The sequence below is a fragment of the Bombus huntii genome, chromosome 9 (genome assembly GCF_024542735.1).
Source record: "Bombus huntii isolate Logan2020A chromosome 9, iyBomHunt1.1, whole genome shotgun sequence".
In the NCBI taxonomy this organism is placed as follows: Eukaryota; Metazoa; Arthropoda; class Insecta; order Hymenoptera; family Apidae; genus Bombus; species Bombus huntii.
In genome coordinates this window covers 10,264,891-10,288,059 of record NC_066246.1, presented here as the reverse complement: position 1 = coordinate 10,288,059, position 23,169 = coordinate 10,264,891, and the positions used below count along the sequence as shown (strand labels likewise).

Below are 23,169 nucleotides of genomic sequence, written 5' to 3'. Positions count from 1 at the left end.
TCGTTTCCAAAATATCTGTTCGACGTAACATATTTGCTGCAGCAACCATTCCACGTTTACCAGTCAGCAACGTTATGGAATCACCGAAAACGACGAAAGCGAGAGAAAAAAGAACAGGAAATAGCATCTGGTGTTAAAAATCGTCAAGAAAATCTAGTCTATCGGTCTACGATCGCCTGGCAATCGATTTAAATCTGTGCTGTAGTAGCGCGGTGAACACGTTAAGCTGGTCATCGGTGTTGCAACAAGATACGTACGAATTGAACAACAAGGCGCGACGTGTACGGTATGTAGCCAGGGCGCTGTGCAAAACTTTACTTTATATCCGACCCTATGTAAATGAGAAACGATCATTCAGGTCGGGTTGTAACGTGGCCGCACGAACCGATCGTGGGTGCACGTGTAAAATCGAGCAAGAAAGCACGCGCCCTGTTCTCGTGTTTCTTTCCTTAGGGGTTCTTTAAGCCCCCATGCGGCGCTGTCACGCGATAACAGGCCCGATCCCGGTTTACCGATTACCCGACTGCTAGTAAAGCAAACGTACGTTGCTTGAATGCAAATCGACACCGATGGACGAAACGGCCGGGACCGTTATCGTACGACCATGGAGCCCCAGCTAAGACCGCCAGGGCCCCGCAAAGAGGAAAATCCATTTACCGCTGATGCTCGCGATTCGTGTAATACCACTAGCGGGCAAAAAGATAGCCAAGCGACTGATAGCGTTAAGTTCTTAATGATAGCTTCGTAATTCTATAATTTTATCGAACAGCGTGTAAATACTAGCTTCTGACAACGTGACGTGTAGTAGAATCGGTATGTGGACGATTTGCTGCTTGTAGGAAACATGTGGATGACGGTAATTGATACTGAAATTGTCGACGAGTAGAGTAGCAAAGTTATACGAAAGAAATTGATATGGAAGAACATGTAACGCACGGAGAAGATTGTAGTTTGCTACGTACATTTCACAAAAATAAAGAAAAAGTAAATCACCAAATTGATATTCACAGTACCAAACAATGTACCGTTATGAACAATGTTTAGAAAATTATCTGTATTACTTTTATTCGTTGTAGGTTCGGTTTTGTAGTTTCTTAAATAAATTAAATCCATAATATTTCTATAACGATTAAACCGAGAGTTCTAGCGTTACAAGAATCTGTTTCTCTTCAAAAAAATCGAGTAGTTTCGTGTAATTTTCTTGAAATGTTCGCTACCAGAACTGCACCGATCTCTCATTTCAAAGGCTAAACTTCATTAACGAATAGATGAATTCTTAACAAGTTCTTATCCCACTTTACATCCATTTTGCAGATATACTTCCAAACTTAATACAATACACTTCTGCACAAAAACCCTTGGAAAATATGTTTTCGCCATTAATAACTAATAAAAGAACAACTATTCTAAAAAGTTAAGAGAAAGTAGCTTTTGAAAGAACTGAATAATTTGAAACATTTTCGTTATTCCAATCTCCATGCGCAGAGAAAGATAAAATAACAAATATGTATTGTTAGATAAATGGAGCATGCGTTACGATTCGAGCGGCTATCGACTATGAAAGAGAAATTAGAACGCAAATAAATAGCTGCAACAATCTCGATTTAAACCAACCATATTTATAAAAGGTAGGAAACACGCAAAGAATATTTTTTACGCCCGAATATTCCGCTTTTTCGACCGGTAATTTTGTTGGACAGATTTGAATATCGCACGGAACTGTTGAGGACAGACTTTATAAGCCGTTAATTAATTATTGATCTTTGTTTTAATTTTGTAGATGCGCTATCATTCAGCCGGCCCAATTTCACCAGTTATTTTGATAAATTAAAAGGCAGGCCACAGAAGCCGATTTCACGACTGCACGTTACACGTCGAATTATTAATATAGGCTTTCGAAGTAAAGCCGCGTCCAATTATCTTTATACTTCAACGTTTCACGCAGTAGTATACTACCAGTAGCGAATATCAGTATGTTTTTTTTTTTATCTCTGGTCAAGCTAGCGGATGTTTTAATGCAACGTTCGAACATAAAAACAATCGAGCACAGATTTAAATCGAAAAGACTCGATAGATAATTCGAAGAATCCAAGCTGTAGAAGCTGCAACATGATTTAGTGATAATAATGTTCATCAAAAGATACAAGCGAAGGCCATATACCTGTATCTTCTAAACGCTCTTTTAATTAGTAAATAATTTATTATACTCGGAAACATATATAATAAATAATGTCTAATATGTCTAATACGATATTGATAATAAATGAATAAATAGTTGTAGGATCTTACTATAATTAGTTTATTTACAATGGATTAAACAGATGTTGATTGAGCAGGAAACGATGGTTGTTTAACGCGAACTAAATACGATAACATATTATAATTAAGATAACTAAACAGTTAATTTGCAACTCTCATCATTATTATACATTATATATATCACTAACTAACATTATTATATTATTATTACATCATTAATCACTACGGTACTGTATTAATGCATCATCGGCTTGCTGCTAGTTGTAAGCATTCTGTTGGCAACAGTTTTTCTTAATAAATAAAAGTTACGTAAATAAAAGTTCGTCGTCACAAAGAATTATTTGATATTTTTATATTTCAAGGATGAATTTGAAGATTTTAATTGACATACGAACTGCGAGAGGAAAATACAAATTGGTATCGTTATAGGATTTCGTGTGAAATAATTGGAAATCTCTGAATAGTGGAGCTAAAATGGAATAATAATTCGATGATATCGATGATCTGTAAAACCCTGGAAACTTTATGCGTAACTTCATTGCAAGGCAATGCGTATATGATATTCGCTGAATTTAGAGAATCATGAACGTATCATTAAGAATTGAATGATAGCACGTGAGCGCTGCATTTTTGTCACAGAGTATACTTCAACTCGGCTGCCTTGACTTTGATCCTGCATCTACAACGACGTGCCATGATTTCGCTTTTATCATTGAATTCGCTTTCCCTCCCTCTTTGGATCGTCTGTTCTTGACTCGCGATTTATACCGACCAACTCGAAGCTACGAGTAAAATATGCCACTCGAACGTTGTGATTTATGCGGGATTTTGCTAAAAATGAAAGGAAAAGAAAGAGCGAAACGTCAATGCAACGTAACGTAGATAAGCGGCTGGAAAGTTGCCTAGAAAATGATACAAAGGCAAGTGTTCTATTTGGTTCTTCTTTGATTTGTAGATGTACAGGAACGATTTATAGACGTAGCCATTTTTCCTAATAAGAAAAATGCTGGTAGGTAGATACAATTTTTAATGTCTCAACCGGAAGAGGCAGGTTAGTTCGTCATTCACACGTCACAACACGTGCTCCACGTGTTATATAATTTATTATACTCGGGAATATTTCTAATAACGTTGACTTGTGAATAATTTCATATACGTATATTCTGCATCGAAAGAGGAAAATTATACGACTTATTAGATATCTTAGCGCTGAAAAAATCAGCATCGTACAACGTTCTATTGCTTGAAAACAACGCAGCTTGCGTTCTTTCCGCTACCAAGCTACCCAGTCGTAAGCAGTTAAACATTTTTCTAAACGAAAGAAACACGTCCACTCGAAAAGTCATATTCGCGCCTTATTCGACATTTCGTTCGCGGCATTTGCTATCGTAACGTTTGGCGAGCACGTGTGTTCCGCTATTACATTTTTACGATTCGTCGGAAACCTCGTTCGTAGAAAATCACTTAAGCCCACGTTTCGCCTATATATATACGATTTGAAAAGTCGGCGGATGAGAGTAACGTCGATCGTAAAAGAGATCGGTGAAAGAAAAGTACAGAGAGAATCGCTCACCGTTAAGATGCACTTGTGACTCGGAGAGATGTATTCCAGCCCCCGATGACCCTCGCCGCTGAAGCACTTCTGTATATTGGTCATGAACTTCCTTCTTATGGCCTTCAACGAGTAGACACAGAGCGCGGAATGTTCCTTCGGTACGTCGCTGTGCGTGCTGTTGCTCTCCGAAAAAACCGCGAACAACACGTCGTCCTGAGCGGTGATGCCCAAATCTCCGGCTAGAACCGAGCCAGCCTTGCCGACGTACGCGGCCTGCACCAGATTATAATACGTGCCATCGTTGGTGCAGTTGATCGGTATCTCGGTGTACGAGTAGTAATGCTCGTCGTCGTGACAGACTCGAACCAGCTTCGATATGAATACCGCGGTATCGGTGTTCTTCATCTGCGTGGTCATAAAATAGCTGAAACCACCGCTGCTGAACCCGTACACATAGTTGATAGGATATCTCTCGCGCGACAACGAGTTCACGTACATCCTGGTACCGGTGGTGACGGCAGCTTCCGCGATGTTCAGCATTCTATCCTTGTCCAATGATCTGGAGCTGACCGCGGGAACCTCCGATCGGTACGGCGAGTTACCGGTGAACGTTACACCCACGTACATCACTTGCGAAACGGGTGGATTCGGTGGTCCAGGCGCGATAAACGCCACCGTGGACGCGGTAGCGTTGTTCGCTACCACGGCCTCTTTCACTTCTTGCACCACGTCCGAGATATTGTGAAGGTTTCGTACTCTGCAGGTGCCCTGGGACAAACTTCCGCACGAGATCAACCTGGTGGTCGTGTAGTCGATCACCAACGCCTTGTTCACATTGTCCACTAGCCTCGTTGGCGTTTCACGGGGACAGTCGATCATCGAACAAGCGGTCGAATCGCCTTTTGGACCAGTAACTTCCTTTACGACGAGGCTCAAGTCCGGCGAGAGCTGATACAACCGATTCACCGCGCCCACGTAAACTCGACCGGTGTTCTTGTCCACGACCAGATGGTTCATGCGTTTCACTTCTGGATCGTGGAACCTTTGTACTATGTCGGCTGGCGTCGAACGGACCGGCAGCCGGGGAGACAACAGCACCAGGATCGACAGGAGCAGGCGAAGTTGCTGTTGATGCGACAGCATCGATCCCATCCTCGTCGATGACTCGCTGCTGCACGGGAAGACTAGCATCTTACTACTCTACTTTCTACTGCTACGCGGGACACGATCTGTCACTACTTCCTTCTTCGCTGCGCCCGAGAATTCTCGCGAAGGCGTCTTCCTCGAGCCTCTCCCAGACCTGCCAACAAAACCAGAAAGAAGGTTTAGTTTATATTCATGTTTTTTATTCGTCAATCAAGTAGCACACATTTTTATTGAGAAAAATGATGGTCAAACTATCACAGTATCAATTACTATTATTCGTCTTGAGAATTTGGCTTTCATAAAATTTCGCCACTTTATCAACTATTTTTAAAGGATTTATATCTTTTGACTCGACAGATCTCATCTTCATTTTCAACTACGATATATTAATATTCTGCAGTTTAATCAGGACGTGACATGAAAACCAGAGCACAAAAAGCAACGCATCCTTTGCTGCGATCTTTATATGATTTTACTGAAACTTTTAATCAGTAAGCGTGCTTATTTTCATCGTTCTATGAAAAATAAGCCAGCAGATCCGTGTCTCTTTGCCTAGACGTATTCCGATAGGAACACGCTAAAACTCCATTTTACGTTCTGCTGCATTTAAGACTTAGCATACGAAAACCGAACTACCGATCGGTAGTTTTAGTGCTGCTGTACCCATTTGCATTTTATGGAGTAACAGGGAAACGGAGCGTGAAACGCTCGTACCTGAAGTTTACACTGTAGCCGCGAGAAAGAAATAAGGAACGTTAAAGAAACGTGTGGTATTAATTTCAGATAGAACGTAAAGTCTAGGAATTTCTCCCTCGTTATCGCGTTTAGTACGCAAACGCGTGTAACCAAACGGGATAACAAGGCTCGTGTACTTTCTCGAATGTTAAAAAGAGTTAGTTAGGGAACTTAAACGACGCGTTGTAAAGTGAATATATCGTTTACGCGAACAGGCGGAATCGCTGAAAGCGTATAAAGACGTCTTTAACGAAGACCGGTCTTAAATCAAAGGCACCTAGCATTTTCGCAGACGCAGACGCCACGTTTAGCGTGACTATACGGCTGTTTTACATTAATTGCGACTTAACAGCGGACCAACGACACCCTGGACACGACACACCTTACAACGCGGAATAATTGCTTCGATTATCTCTTCACACTCTTGACGAATCAAGCGTGTACTTGCACGCGAGTGCCTTGCGAGACAACTGATATTGATAATAACGTTATTTCACCGATAAAAATGTAAACTGGAATGATAAGTGCGTTACGACTTTTATTGCTCGTACTACAATTCCGTATCAGATCGTTCATAAAGTTCCTGGTAAAGTGTAAGGAACATTCGATGTATCTTCGTGGAAATAGCGTCTTAAATGGTAGATTTTTTCAAAAATGACATTTTACCACTTATTGCTATACCAGCCTCACAACGTTATCGTAATTTAAAAGCCTACGTGATTAACACTTTGACTGTCACGTTGGTCATATATGACCGGCCACGGTTTCTCCTGTGACGTCACGGTGTTCACTGATGACCGGAGCGCTTGAACTTCTTACGATTGTAAAAATTGTATGAAAATTGACAGTTAGGGCATTTTGAATGTAACCCATAAATAGCAGATACTTTGAAATAAAAAGGAGCACTGTGTTTGCATCCACATCTTTGAGGGATAATCTACGAATATTATTATAAACACACCTTAGAAAATAATCGTAAATGCTGCTTTATAATTATATAACTGAAGTTAGAAGTGTGAATATACCTTACTATTATATATAGAATGAGCAAATACTGTTTACTAATATCTTCTACACGTTCCAACAATATATTCTGGACGTTTTGCTTATATATAACCGATAAATAGAAGATACTTTGAAATAAAAAGTGAACCATTGAACAATTAAACATTTTTATTAGAACATCAATATAAAAAAATGAGAAGAAATCTTGCATCTAACGGTGCACTGTGTTACAACACTTTAAACATAAATGTGGTTCAGCAATACAATCTGAACAATAGGTGGTCACTTTTTGGTTCGATTCTTAGCAATTTTTGATCCTGACTGTTTAACATTTTTTTTATAGCACTCTCTGCAAAATTTTTGTGCCAGGTACGCTTGTCCTTCTTTCTTCTGCATTTCGTGTCGTAATCTTTGTCGAATAAGTATATTCGACGGCTCTGGTGAATGGTACTGTGTAAGGTGCATTGCGAGTGTTATTCTAAAAGCTGATACCTTGATTTTTGTTTTTGTTGCTTGTTTATAGAGTATCATCGCGTTTGAAATTGATGTATTTAACAATAACTCTAAAGCTAATTTTATATACCACTTGAGGGTTCTTCTATGTCGTGTACAATATAGTATCATTTGATCTGATAAATGTACAGCACACTTTCCTCTGTTGTAATCTACCACTACCATTATTTTATCATAAACATAATCTTTTTTCGGACTTCCACCATTTCATCCGAATGTCTTGTCGAAATCATAAAAATGTCACGCTTGTCTCTCCACCTTACTATTATATATATAGAATGATCAAATACTGTTTACTAATATCTTCTACACGTTTCAACAATATATTCTGGACGTTTTGCTTATATATAACCGATAAATAGAAGATACTTTGAAATAAAAAGTGCCCCATTGAACAATTAAACATTTTTATTAGAACATCAATAAAAAAAATGAAAACGAATATTGCATCCAATGGTGCACTGTGTTTGCATATTTCTGAGGCTTAATCTACGAATATTATTATAAACACACCTTAGAAAATAACCGTAAATGCTGCTTTATAATTATATGAAGTTAGAAGTGTGAACATATCTTACTATTATATATAGAATGAGCAAATACTGTTTACTAATATCTTCTACACGTTTCAACAATATATTCTGGACGTTTTTCTTACGACGAAATAACGAATGCGAATGGTTTGTTGAAATAAACGAAGCCTTGTTATAATATGTCGCTATCAACTGTTACCAAGGCGCCACGATGGTCACTCGTGACCACCAATAAGATAAACGATCCATTGGGGAAGAATGTTGCCTTACATCATCGATTTATTATTATTTTGCGATTACATGCTTCGAATAATAAAAATACTCTCGTGGCGTCTTGAGCGAAACATGTGATTTCGGCGTGGCAGTCAAAGCGTTAAGGAGGTTCAAGGCGAACAAGATGGACCTAAAAGTAACGATGCTATCGACAGATAGAATACCACGGGAGATTAACAATGTCAGTAAAAATAAAGAGCAATCTAAAAGCTGAAAAATGCTTGACCAGCAGGAGGAGCTCGGACGCAAAAACTAAAATCAGACGTAAAAAAGAAAGACAACAACTTAAACGCAGAAACGTGTAGAGATGAAAACAGGTAGAAAATTCCTTTCCCTTCGAGAAGGCCTGTGTTATCCACTATAATTACTCGAGCACGCGATCGGGAAGGCTTCGTCGTTTGAAAGTTCACGTAGGACTTCCTAAAAGTCACTGTACGGAAAAGAAAAGGTGAGAACACGGGGCAAAACCATGTAAAGAGAGAAAGAGAGAGAGAGGGGGGGGGGAGATAATAGAAAAAACGGAAAGGAAGGTATCTAACAATTTATCGACTAGGGAAACCAGGTGCCTTTGAATCGGAACCCTAACGCATATTCCTCTTAACGAAATGAAACGCCTGACTTTGTGCAGGACGCGACGAAGTACGTGAGAAGGAAAAAAGAAAATGAAAGGAGAAAAAATGTTGTATACCAGGGGAGAAAGAAGGGAGTGGATGGAGAACCAGCCGGAGGAAGGGAAAGCTGTTTCTTCTGCTCGTTCCTTCTTATCGCGACGTAACGGTAACGTTCAATCGCAACAAAAACTTTCCTTATTTTCCGAACACCCATCTCAGAGCCTGTCGGGGCTCCCTTCTGCAACACGTCAATTCCAGTTTATGGGTAGAGGCGACGAAGGAAGTGGAAGTCTACCGTGTGCTCCGTGTGTCCTGCCTTCCTTACTTTACACGTACGTCTTCTCGTAATTGTAATTGACGACGTTGTAACAATGATTTGTGCTTTGATTGAAAAGTAGGTTTTACGAGTTGTTTTCAGCAACGCACCGCTGAAGCATGGAAATGGGAATTTGGCGCGGACGTTTATTACAAGCGACCGAGGTACAGAGATGCGAACAGGCAATGAATATTTGAGGTTAGGGTGAGAAAGAAAGTTTCAGAGAATATGAGACTGAAGAATCTGTTCCGCGTAGTTTGGCTGAAATGGGTGGAAGAGATTGTAAAATGGAAGAAAGGAACATGCGTACACGAAGGTGCACAGTCGCGTGAAAGACGCAAAAGAAACGGAGAGTGCAAGTTGTTTCGTGTTGTCCAGTCATTTTCTGCTTTAACCTTATTTTATATGGTATTTTCCATTGCAGTATATTTAACATCCTCGACACGAACGTTAAATAAAGTCAACGATACTCTATTCTGACTTTCGCGTTTTCTAATTTGTTATTCTATCGAATTATACGAAATTTTATTTTGTAATAAATGCTATAAAAGGTCTTTCCGTTCGATTCTTCGCATTATCACCATAAGATAAGCATTCTGAGAAATACCGGCCTCTATCGATTCATGATTTAATATATTGTATGTATATTTAACATTTCAATACACAGGTTTGTATTCTTGTTTGATGTCGAACTATCTTCCCACGATACAGGGGACAGATAACAAATAAAATTCTTACAGTTGAATTTTACCTTACATGCCAACTGTACGAGTGCGAATAAAAGTGCTTATCGGGTAAAAATGAGTCATTGATTGGCGAGTGACGACTAGTGATTAGCCGAGTTCGAAAAATGAAAAATTCATCGCTCCTGGGGAACCGATAAGCAGAATTCAAACGCATTCCATGAATGTGACGTTAATGTGAAACAAGGTTTCCGTTATCAAGCTATATATCTAGAAAGACATGATTGCTCATTTTTGTGTTCAGATATCACGTTTCCGTTCGAAAATTAATCTGCCAATCAATACAGCAATCGACATTCTGACAAAAAGCGATGAGACAGATATCACGAGCGAAGCTTCATTTTCAATCCGTTTTTAATATGAAACCCGGATACAGACCGAAGAAAGTCAGCAATTAGAAGCTAATTTCTTTGTGAAATTAAACGAACAATTGTGAAGAACTACACGTAAAACAAAGGAACTTAATTTTCCAAGGTAAGCAGCAGATGAACGTTTACAGGAAGACGAAACGGAAAATGAAAAATTTCGGTTTGGTACTTCAGCATCGATATTTTCAGAATCTAGACGTTTAATATTAAAATTTAATCGGCAATTAGCAGAAATTACGAGCAATTTTGGCAAAAGTTCAAACTATATTTCCGTATAATTAGTCATAATGAAGTTGTTCAAGTACGAATGACAGATGCAATTAGAAACGTCGATACCAATAATCACGAAAAACAGCTATTGTTTGATGGAAGTAACGCTGGACATTAGCGAAATTTCAGAAGCCACAAACTCTCGTGTAAACAAATCTAATTATTCTATTCGATGTAGTATTATACAAGGGAAGTCCATAGCATGTAATTTGTAACTTGTCAATTTCGTGGAATTACACAACAGAATTTTATACGAAAATCCGATGAGTGAATTATTCAGGACAAGAAACATGGTTAATTACATTAAATTATATTACGATAAGCTGAACCACTTCAAATTCCAACAACCAAGTACCCATTTCTACACCTTCACTGAAAGAGTTATTTATTATTGTAGCAAAAATATCACAAAACTGCTCCGGATCTGCATTTCTCTTCGTCAAAATTTATAGAAAAGTTTCGAGTATTCGTCTGTTTAAGCGTTTGATTGTTAAAGAAGCGCAACAAATTTTTTCCAGGCGAACAAAATGGCAGAACGGTTCTCCTTCGCCCAAGGGTTGAACATCGTATCGGAACGCGGTAAACGATCGAACGCAGACCGCGCACGCAGTTCCAATCTTACTCACGGAACATCCTATACGGCGTCGCGTTTCGTCCTTTTCGTACGAAGAGATGAAGGTAAACGCGGTGTTTCGAGCCTCGTACGAAGAAGCACGCAACGATCGAGCAACGTGGAAAGAGGATCGCGGCGGGTTATCCGACAAGCAGATAAGCATCGCGAGATATCCAGGAACGCGCGGTTCCACATAGAAGGGGAGCCAAGTAGCGGCAAGTATGCGTGCAAGAGCACTATGTTTGTTCCAGGTGCGCTCGTGCGAGCGCGAGAAAGATCGTAAGGAAAGATGGTTACGGTATAGTTGTTGGAACCGATATACCGAGATCGTAAATTAAAGCGTAAAGTGGCGATTGATGTATTTACTTGTTGAGAATTATTCATCGAGCTTTCGGTTAAACGCTAGCCCGATAACGTAACTTATAAGCAATGAAAATGAAAAATGGTGCAGTGTATTTATGTTTGTACTTGATTAAAGAAACACCATCTAGATAAACATCCTTCTTATCCTCTAACTATTATAAATAGTTCTTTACTTCGGATATTTCATATATATTCTTGCACATCATACGTATTCTACACAGTTTTGAACATTTTGATTTTTCATAAATCCATCAACATGTATAGTCTAGTAACAAACTGTTTCCATTGGAGACGATGCTATAAGCGAGAGTTAGGTTCGTAGGAAGAGATATACAAAATATAAAGCGAATACGAAATGACAAAGATTTTGCTGGCTGAAGATTTACGCATTTGAAAATAACATAAGAGAAGATTTGAATCAAAAAGATTCTTGGAAAAAAATTAACTCATTTCTTCGTCACCAGGTGAATCAGCAACCGACAATTTTGGGAAGCTACGGTATATCTTTTTCTACAAAAAAAAAAAAAGAAAAAGAGAAAAAATCGCCTTCGACGTACACAATTTAAAATAAAAATTCCACTCTAAAGAAATTCGTAACGCAGGGATTCGTAAAATGGGAGCTACCCATGTTTCTTCTGCTGATTGTACGCACGAGACAAGGTGCTTTTGTTCTTCTCGCGCTATCTGATAAAAGCACACGTGCCTTTTCCCCGTGTAGTCCTATTCTGTCCGGTGTGTGCGACACACGCACATATCGTATGTAGGTTAAAACCGTAATTAACGATCGTTTCGATCGTCGACAATTTTCACCGAGGTATTATCCGATCTAACCCCGGAGACGTCGCGACACGAATGGAAAGGACGTTGTTTAGCTACCGCAGGGACCACGTATCTTCGGTTGGGAAACACAAACAACCGTGAAACGACACCTTAATTAGCGTGTTTACCGGAGAACCAACCGGTTGCGAGTAGAAAAGATTCACGGATTAATCCGGAAATGAGAAGTAGCTGCATCCCGAGCTCTTGATTCCGGCAAGAATCTCTAACGTACATTTTCATATTTGCAAAAGAGGCAGAGATTGAAGAAAAGATCAATTCGATTAATCTCTTAAGGTACAAATTTCTTCGATCTGACTGGTCAAAAATTAAGAATTTTTTCTTTTTAGTGGAATTTTTCCTTGGCTATATAACAATATATATATATTTATATTTCATTAAGTCATTATTTTAATTTCATTAAACCATTATTTTTATTTTATTACGTCATCATTTTTATTTTATTGACTCGTTAACTTGATACAAGTCGGTGAGCGTGCAGCGAAAGCATCGTTTCTAACTACCACGGACAATTAACTCACCCATAAAAATAGATGGAACGTCTATAAAATATCTTTCAATGCTGGGACTGCTGATTATTCACTCGTAAAATTAGCTATCCAACGATATTTTCCATTCTGCGTTTATAAAACAAATAATTTAAAATGTAGAACATCTAATATAAAATCTGATATATCTAAGAGAATCTATATTATCGAAGAAAAATACGAAGTACTTGTAATAGACAATAAACAGTGTCGTTAAACGCGTCATTAATACTTGAGATTTTCGAAAAGACTTTCTGGAAAACGCTAAAAATCTTTCATTTCTCCTATTCCTCGTTAAACCGTAAAATCAACGTCGACCACGGATGGCAATTATTTTGACGAATACTTCAAACTATCAGTGGAGATTAATCGTATCCTTCCGGAAACATAAGGAATAGAAAGCAATGGAACGAGAAACGTAATTGATTCGAGGTTTTCAGGGACGATACGGTTGATTCGTACGCGAACTACGTATAATTCCTGCGTGACGTACGCCGAAAGCGTCCAGCAGAAACGGCCAGGCGTTAATTTTAATTACAAAGTACGCGCTTTAATATGCACATTTATTTTAATGGAAAACCGACGGGTGCTTCCGTGCGATGCACCCGATAACCTTCCTACGTACCTGCTTATATTTCATCATTTTCCGCGGAACACGCGAGGAAGGCTGGGCGCTTTACTTTCATTTAGTTCGCCTTTAAACGTACAAATCTCATTCATAAATATTAGAACACTTGCAGGGCTCGTAAGAAACGCGAAGATTTGCCTAAATTATCAAATTACATTTGCAACACGTTGATAAATTGTTTCAAGATACTCGCAACAGTTGCTGGACTATAATAAATTCTAATTCGTTCAGAAGCCATATTTTAATCGATTCAGTTGGATTGTTTAATTTTGTCATTACAATGTCGTACGATTAATACATCATCAAGTTTCTTTTTTTCAATTCTATACTAACAATAAGGTGTTTTATCGTATCCTTATACGAAGATATTAAGATATTACGATATTTATATTGAACATGTCAAGAAAACAATATTTTATTACACAACATTATACAAGCTTCGCTTGAATAAAAATGATCCTTTCGGAAGACATACGATAACTTGTATAAACAATTACACAAACCGACAGACCGATCCTTTTTCAATTCTTAATCGAAACACGTTTCCCGAAACTACGCTAAATATTCTTAACTCGCAGCAAAGAATTCAAACGTCACGGAATTAAGCAGGCCGATGCACGGCAACGCTGATCTCGATTAAGGCCACTCGAATGAGAAACGTCGGAGAGCAAAGGAAACTGTCGGGGTTCGTCGAACCGTCTGTGAAATCAAGGTCGTTCCTCGGCGAGATTCGATCCTGAAACCGGGCCAGAAACGTTCGCTTTGATCCTTCGATTGCTCGTTAGAGAATCCGCACAGATGCCAGGTGAAATGCGATCGCGTAACTAACGCCTTTGGAATTTTAAGGAGACCGCGGTAGAATGCGGTTCGGTTTTCAAGAAACGTCGGATTCTCAGGTACGAGAGAGGTTGGAGGGTGGAATTTAAATAGTCGGACGAGAAGCTACGGGTAAATTACGAGGTTGAAGTCACGTATGGTTAAAGAAGAGGCCCGTTACCAGAGAGTGAGAAACGTACCTTAAGGGGTAAACTGCTTTTCCAAGCCGCAATTCTCCGTAACAAATGCGATCATTTGGTAAACCGGAGAGTGGAGACTTTGCAGTGGGAAGGAGAAAAAGAATGAGACAAGGAAGAAGCGTGGGTGGATAACGGGAAGGGACCAAAAGGGGAGCAGCATCAATTCTTTACAGTTTCTTACTGTTCCGCTCAAGGTAGCCTTCCTTTCCTGGTAAATTAAGAAATTTAAAGAAATTTGTATCCATTGTGCGTGGAGTAACACGGTAGAGCTCCGTCTATATGAAACCATTACAGAACGAATAGCTCGTACACTATGAAACATTTTACCGATTTTCCCCATTAGCTACGATTTTTCGGTATTCATAATAGGAATTAACTTTCGCATATGAAGCATTATCAATCATGATGGATTTCTATAGAATTTTTCTGAATGTATCGTTATAAAAAAATTCAGTATATTTTTCCAAATCACGAAAATATTGTTATAACTTAATTAATTATGAAAGTAAGGGATATGCAGTTGACCCTCCAACAACGTTCGTGTAGTCGAAAATCCACGTATAATTATGAGTCTCCAAAAGCTTGGCTATGCATGTACATGTATGTACGTAGTAATCTGTTGTTGACCGAAAGCTTTATTCTGCATATTACATATGTACATGCGTTTGTTATTACTGTTTTGTTATAATAACATAAATTGAAGAAAAGAAAGTTGCCTACATATAAGGAAGAGAAAATACGTACACATATACATATTCAATATTATATTCATATTGTGACGAAACATGACTGATTTCACAACGCCGATAATATAAACATAGTCTGCTCGATCGTCTTTTAACAACGGCGATTTGCGTTTTTTTTTCTTTTTCAAACGTTCTTTGCTAGTCGTTTGGTTTGTTGCAAAGTCACGACTTAGTATACGGACTACATACCTACATAGTATACATGTTTTCGTGGAAACTCCTACAATATTGATGGAGAAAGAAATGCATGTGTAACCAAATCCACGTTGCTTGAAAGTCAACTGTACTTTTAAGGATTGGTATATGTACGTGATCAAATCTATGTTCTCAAAATTTTTACTCAATTTTTACTCATTGCGATAAAAGATGAATTACGGCACAAAAAAAGGTAGCTCATCTTTTTCAAAAAATTCTCTATGACAGTTTTTTACAATTCAAAGAACTTGCAATTTTACTGTAAAAAAAGTGAATATAGCAATTATATCATCGGTTCTATTTAGTATTTTTAGTATTCTGAGAACGTGCCAACTCGATCCACAATTTTTTACAATTCAAAAAACGCAATTTTACTGTAAAAAAAAATGTGCTTAGAGTAATTATATCATCGGTTCTATTTAGTATTTTTAGTATTCTGAGAACGTGCCTACTCGATCCACAATTTTTTACAATTCAAAAAACGCAATTTTACTGTAAAAAAAAAATGTGCTTAGAGTAATTATATCATCGGTTCTATTTAGTATTTTTAGTATTCTGAGAACGTGCCTACTCGATCCACAATTTTTTACAATTCAAAAAAGTTGTAATTTCACTGTAAAAAAAAAAATGTGAATATAGCAATTATATCATCGATTCCATCGACAATACAAATTTCCACGAGGATTTCAAATTTTCTCAACTCACTAATGCCCTGCACTTGTACAATTTTAAGAAGCTTACAGTTTTGCTGTAAGATATTGTAATATTTAATTATATTAGCAACTCAATCTGTATTACAGGCTGCAAGTTTCCTCGGCTCTTTAATTTCCTCAACTTCTCCCATTAATCGCGCTAAACTAATTAAGTCCCTTTTAATTTCTCAGGTGCGCGCCGACAATTGAAAACGAGGAAAAATTGCAATTACTCGGCGAACCAAGTGTTCGTCCTCGATATCTCCGGAGAATGAAGGAAACGCGGGAAGCACAATGAAAAAAACCTTTCCGAAAAAGGCTCGGAAACAGATGTGCGACACAGCGTTATGACCGTGTGGCAGTTAGTCAGAACGAATTTAAAACGTTCAGATATCCGAGCGGGGAAACTACCTTGCTCCAACGTGGGAAATACCTTGAGATAAACTGCCTTCTTAAGAAAACTTCCACGTAACGAATGCGATCGCTCGGCCAACTTGAATCGACCTTTTAGTTCGCGACGAAAAAAAAAGAAGAGCAAGGAGAAAAGAAAAGTAAAGCAGAAGTAAAGAAACACGGCAAAAGAAGCAACAAAGAATGTAACGGGGGTCAGCCGAAAAAAACGATACGCGATTCCTTTAAATCTGCACAGGGTTGCTCCGCCGTGCTCTCTTCCTACGAAACTCTTCTGATTCGTCATTAAGTAAATGGCGAAAGACGAAAAAAGAAATCGCCCGGAAGAAGTTGCCGAGTAATTTAGAAAGATATACAGGGTCTTCGCTTTTCCTTCGACCCCTGCACCATGCACGATAAGACGATTAGAAGACGTACAAGTTCTATTGTCTAAAAGCTTTCTGTTGAACCCTTTGTTACGCGGACGGATTTGGATTAGCAAAAATCTCGAACTGACAGAAGACAGGGGCGATTTTTCATGAAAATTTAACGAACACGGATGAGGGAGCTAAGTGATATCTGAAGTAGATCAATTATTCAAGAAGGAAGAGCTATTTCTTAATTGATATCGTTAGATTAGCGGAGGATACGATAATTGTGGATTGGTTTAAACTTAATCTTTAATTGCTAGCTTCTATTTTTCAGTGAATTGATCGACTATCTTCATTTTTACTTGCTCTGTATAGCGGAATATCAAACAGTAGAACCGTTTGTCAAAAAACCTGTTTCCTTTCTTCTTTTAGTAGTCACATTGAAAGAAATCTTAAAGACACGTTACGTTAGCGAAAAACAAATATTCTTGATGTAGCGTGCAATCATTAAGACAACTTGTAGTATCAGATACTAAAAAGTACAATATAAAGTAAGGCATATCGACCTGTAACATGGCAGCTAACGTGCTAAGAAGCCTAATTTGCCGTTTCCTTACTCGAAGATCCCAAGAAAATCACACGAGTATTATTCATTTTTTGAACAGAACTATATGTTACTTTAATGTACTCAGCTGTATCGTGATTCGCGTTCAAGGAAGTGATACCGAATGACCGGGAATATTAAAGGAAAATCAAGGTCGTAGGTTAAAAACCCCTCACACACGCTATCGTTAAAATAATCGCACGATATCGCGTTGAAACGCGAATTAAAGAGACATTAAGGGAAAACTTATGACTCCAGAAACCTGGAAATTCAGCGACTTCTAAACAACACGGCAAAACGTATACTTTCCCCGAGAAAAGGTCGAGAAAAGGATAAATCAACCGGTCAGACGGAAGCTGGCGAGCATTGAACACGATTGTCTGGGAAAAGTTGAATTAATTTACTGGCGATGTAGAAAAGAAAACAAAAGAAAACGAAGGAGAGGCCAGTCTGACTACGAATACAACATTTTTCTCGAGTGCAGTCGGCTGGCTTGCGGACCTTAATGGCTCTTTAACGAGTTAAACAATCGTTAAGACTTTAAACAATCTCACCGGTTCGACTAGATTTCTCTTTCTCTCTCTCTTTTTTTTTTTTTTTTCTTTTTAACGACAGATTTCCACGGAGTCGCATCTCGCAATTCTAGCAAGTTCAAAGAGCTGAGTTTTGGTTTGCAAACACTACGAAACTTTTCTCCGTTTCCAGCCTCTGATCCAAACCTCTGCCATCCCTTTGGTCGGTTTACTCACCGTTTCGGACAACGTACTTCTACGAACTTAAGTCGAAACTAAGTACCCAGAGGATCCAGCGCAAAGACACGCGCCCCATGGAAACGGGCTTCCTCGTTAGCCGCCATTGTTCTGACAAATTTCTCGACCGCGTTGTTATTCCACGACGAAAGGGTGGACTTTCGTTCTGGCGTGCTTAGTATCGCGCGTACGTATTAACACCTTAATGCGCGCATAAGTCTCATCAGCTTAAATCACATTTTTCATTCACATTACATCAGAATCGAAATAGGAATCGAATTGCTCCAGAATAGTCCGATCGAGGTAAGATAAGACCGGTTTCTACGTGTCCTTCCTCTTCTTCTTTTTCTATTCTACTTTCTCTGTATACAATATGATGCACAAAAATTTCCAATCAGATAGACTTCTCATTTCATATACCAAATCCTATTTGTATTAACAAATTTTAACGTAAGAGCAAGTAAAAGAAAATGGAAAATATACGTTGGTTAATATTTTTTGGAACATTTGCTTCCGAACATGAAGCGCAAGATCTGGAAGACTTTAGTACACCGTTGCAAATAACAGAATGGGAACAGCAGCAGCACGGAAACCTAACACGAAACCACACCACGAAATTGTCACAAGAGAAACGTCTTTACGAAGTCACAAACATCGAACCGACAACGGTGCTCGCAGGCCGCCGATCGATTTCCTCTTTCGTCGACACTTCGATCCCATTTCTAAACTTGGCCTCCTAGACAATCGTCAAATACCATAAATCCTTTCTCTGATCCCCGATTCTGTATCTACGAAGATGCTTACGTACGTATCTATCCGATCTACCAGAAAATCACGTTATCCGATCTGGTTCTCTATCTGGTAGCCGTCGATCAGCGTCGCGGAATGGACGCGGGAGTAGCGGAAGAAAGAAGGAAGAGCGCAAACGAGGCAGCATCGATACCAATGAGAAATAGCGGACAACGGATCGTCCTAGTGGCGTGGTTCGTAGCGATGTTTGCCGATTTTTCCGGTCATGAGGCCTCTCTCTTTCTTTATAAAGGCGTTCACTCGAAGGTGTACGCAGTTGGACTGCTATAAGCGAAGACGAGAGAGCGATCGAAGGTGAAACGAAGAAAGAGAAAGGTGGAAGGAGAGTAGGAGAAAGACTACGAGGAGCGTCGTGCCGCTCGGCAAAGGCCATTTACCGGTGACAGAGACAAATAGAACCGGGTACGTTCTAGGGGGGTCCGTGAGAGAGAAGCCGCGTGTCGTCTAACTAACAGAAGCAGAGAGGACAAGAATGAGAGAAGTCCCTCAGTCGACGAGGATCGAGAATATGGCCATAGTAGGAGGAACGAACGACCCTCTGTACGAGCAACGCAAGACGATGAATTCCGTCACGGCCTGGCCCTCGTGCCAGGTCCGTGACTCGATTCTTCAGCGCCCTTTTCCTTGTGCTCCCTTTTTTTTTTCTCCTTCTTTCCTACCGTTGTTAAGTTCTAACAGACGAGAAACGTACAATGGAAAAGCTCGTGATTATTTTTCCATCGTGTTTCTTTGCGTTTGAGGATGCACGTTGCGACATTGAACAATCTGAGGATTGAAAGTACAGCCGATGAGACGCGACTATTGTGATAATAAATGAAAATTAAATTTACTAAATAATATATTATAATAAAATTTGAAACCAAACCGAAAGGAAATTGTAGAGATAAGAGATGGTCTCGTTAGAGTTATTAATATACAGGGTGGTTGGTAACTGGTGGTACAAGCCGAAAGGGGGTGATTCTACGCGAAAAAAGAAGTCGAAAATATAGAAAAAAATTTTTTTTTTATTTTTTCTTTTTTTTTTAATTTTTTCATCGAGATAACGATCTACAATGAGATACGTTATAACGTACCGCACGCGTACCGAGCGAAAATTCAAAATCGATTTTCTCGAAAACAAAGCCTCAAACGAAAAATTTTTATTCTATATTTTCGACTTCTTTTTTCGCGTAGAATCACCCCCTTTCCGCTTGTACCTCCAGTTACCAACCACCCAGTATATCACGAATAATTGATTATTATGTATTAAGTATTATGTTTACCATAAATATCTTATAACTTCTTACGTACACATTTTCAAGTTCGCTTTAAATTTTACGAATATAATCAGGACAAACTTACCTCGTTACAAATGTTAATGAGATTTCAAAATGCTTTGTACAATGTATACGTAAAAGATTTCTAGCAGTGTTCGACTACTTGTACGAGCCACGCCATAAATTCCCCGTAAGTACACGAAGACGCACCATCTACATATCAATTATTACTCTATTATTATCAAGCCTGGCATATGCACGTGTTCCAACAACACCCAACACGCGTCTTCCGTTCCACTCTATCCGCCTCGCTCTTTCCTCCTTTGTCTTATTCTCGCTATCACGAGGTTCAATAATTTCGTTGCAATTAACGCATTCATCGTGCCCTTGGGCCTTGAACGGAACGCAGCATCGAGAGCAAAAACTGGAAGGTATACCTGAGCAATGGACGAGTATCGAGTAGAGAGAAGAAGAAGAGGAAGGAAGGAGAAACGAGGAAACGAGAAGGATACGAAGGGATCCGTCGAGGCACGTACACGTTCGTCGGCCTTCTCTTCCTTAACCTGAATATGGAAGAGAGGTTGTGGATGCCGCACACGGCTCGCCGGGAATGCGGCGTGTCGTTGCCCCGGCGCAAGTTTTAGGCGCAAACCGCCGGTTCTTTTATTAAAAATCGCCAGCTGGCCGAAATTTTCTACCAAACAACGGTTTTTCTTCGCTACGTTCGCGTTTCGATGTGGCAAAACTGCAGCACATGGTTAATCCGAATTAACCAGTTAGTTTCACCATTCGTCTTCGTGAATTGAAAATATAATAACATCGTATACACATAAACGGTGTACATGATTAATGCACACTAATATACATAATTAATATATATTAGTATCATAATAATTATATAACACAAGCGCATATTATGTAGGTATAATTTTATGTATATTACGAATATCTCTATTCCATTGGTAGTTGCCTTTTTATTACGAGAAATCTATAACAAATTAGTTGTAACACGTTTAGAAAATTTTGTACATTAATCGTTAACATGGTGCAACGGTAAGTCGTATTTGGAAGTAGGTTTTCTTTTTGCTTAATGAAATGGGAATTTTTTATTACGCGTATGATAGAAATGGGAAGCTCTCACGTAATTATGACTGGATTAATGCAAAATACAAAGTGGTACGTTGAACAGTAACTTGCTCGAAACTTATTAAAATAAGCTTATGGTCCGAAATTTCGAAATTTAATCTCTCGAAATACCGATAAGCAACTAAAAAAGGTGCTCGTACGAATATACTTTACAAACATTTTTTCAAAATACGAACTGAAAAGAATTTGCTGCGATATAAAACGATACGGTCCATAGTAACATTTATTTTAATATGAAACACAGAATAACTTTCAACATCGATAAATAGAAAAGTACAGAAATTGAACATTTTTAAAAAACAACGATAATAAACAAGTTCATTGCCTGTATTTAACCTACGCATATTTTGTCGTATGTATCCGTCTGTAGCCGTATCACCGAAAGGATTAAAGGTCGAAAACAAACAGAGACGTATCTACTAGCGATCGTTGAAAAATTAATTTCCCATGTAAACGGTGGAAAATGCAAACGCAGCTTGGTAAAGGTAAGAAGTTGTTGTGAGAACGATTTGTTGTCCTGTAGGAAACTGCATTAGATAAAACACACCAACGCAGGGCAAAAGGGACGTTTACTGTCCGAGCTGGCATGGACCGACGTTTCATGAAACATAAATGCCGGTGTATCCATTCGCTCGAAATCCCGGGCGGGTCGTTTTCGCCGTCTCATTTTCTATACTCCATTACTACTGTCATTAAACCCCTCGGCTGGCCATCGAAAATCCCAAACCTACCGACTGCCCCTCCGGTACGCGTTACTCCGCGACGTTTTATTACGATTAAGAGTCCCGCTAAAACACGCCGTCCAAACAGATAGATAAACGAGGAGACAAGGAAAATAGAGGGTGTGGATCCTAGAGAAACGTGGCGTGGCTCGATCACCGCGCTAGCAGATGTTCCCGGGGCTGAAATGGGGCTCGAACATCGAAATTCGAAAGCAGAAACGCGCAATGCGCCGCCAGGGGATCCTGGCGCCCCGCTCCAGCCAACTTATAGTTTAAGGGTAGAAACGAACCAAGGAGAATGTGAACTCGCCAGATAGAGCGAGAAGAACGAACATGTGCGGGATACATGCATATACAGGGTGTCCTGTAATACGCGTATTCTATGAAATTCGATGAAAGTCGAAATTACTGTGGATCGTCTCATTTCATTTAATGTAATATATTTTTTTGCAGCAAGGTCGTATTTTATTAATATTAATTATTCTTCTGTAAAGGATGTTAATGAAACGTTGCTAAAATCATTTGAGACCACTTATTTCAGATCATACTTACTCTGTTTCAGATCATAATTTGATACTGATTTCACTTCTATAACGGCGAAACACTGCTGGAATTAAAATTCTTCTGGAATTTAATCAACGATCAATTTAACGAAGATAATCAAACATCAACTAACGCGACACAAACACTGATAAACAAGCTGAGATAGATAAAACGATACATCAACCGTGGCGAAATCACCTTCCTGTTTATACCGCGTATTAAATTTTCTACTAATTGTGTTATTAATTGAAAATCAGTACTACCAGTGTTATCAAATGCCAGACGCCATAACACAAAATTCGTTATACCTCATAAACGAGCTGAAACAAAGCATACGCCATCGACCAAAATTCTGAAATCACTTTCCTACTTGTATCGTGTATTCGATTCTCTATTAATTCTATTATCAATCGAAAATCAATATTATTTACGATTTCCTTGATTTTCACACAATATCTCTAAAATAACCTTACTTTAACAAATTCGAAAACCTTTCCTTCATATTGAATGCAATCTCAGACATTCTTTTTCATTTCTTAAATTCCACGAGACGCATACACATGCCAAACTTTCGATCGATATTTCTATAAACTTTCTAATTGTTCCCAAATAAAGGGTCTACTCTTCATGGAAA

At 38.9% G+C, this 23,169-nt stretch overlaps 1 protein-coding gene across 2 annotated transcripts in view; it reads right to left on the bottom strand.

Moving 5' to 3' along the window:
• Positions 1-23,169, bottom strand: part of LOC126869717 (plexin-A4) — a 426,446-nt gene that overhangs the window by 307,142 nt on the left and 96,135 nt on the right. For both annotated transcript variants that reach the window (XM_050626597.1, XM_050626596.1), the window contains exon 2: positions 3,833-5,114. In XM_050626597.1, coding sequence (XP_050482554.1) covers positions 3,833-5,005 — 1,173 coding nt within the window. In that variant the 5' untranslated portion in view covers positions 5,006-5,114. The remainder of the gene's footprint in view (positions 1-3,832; positions 5,115-23,169) is intronic.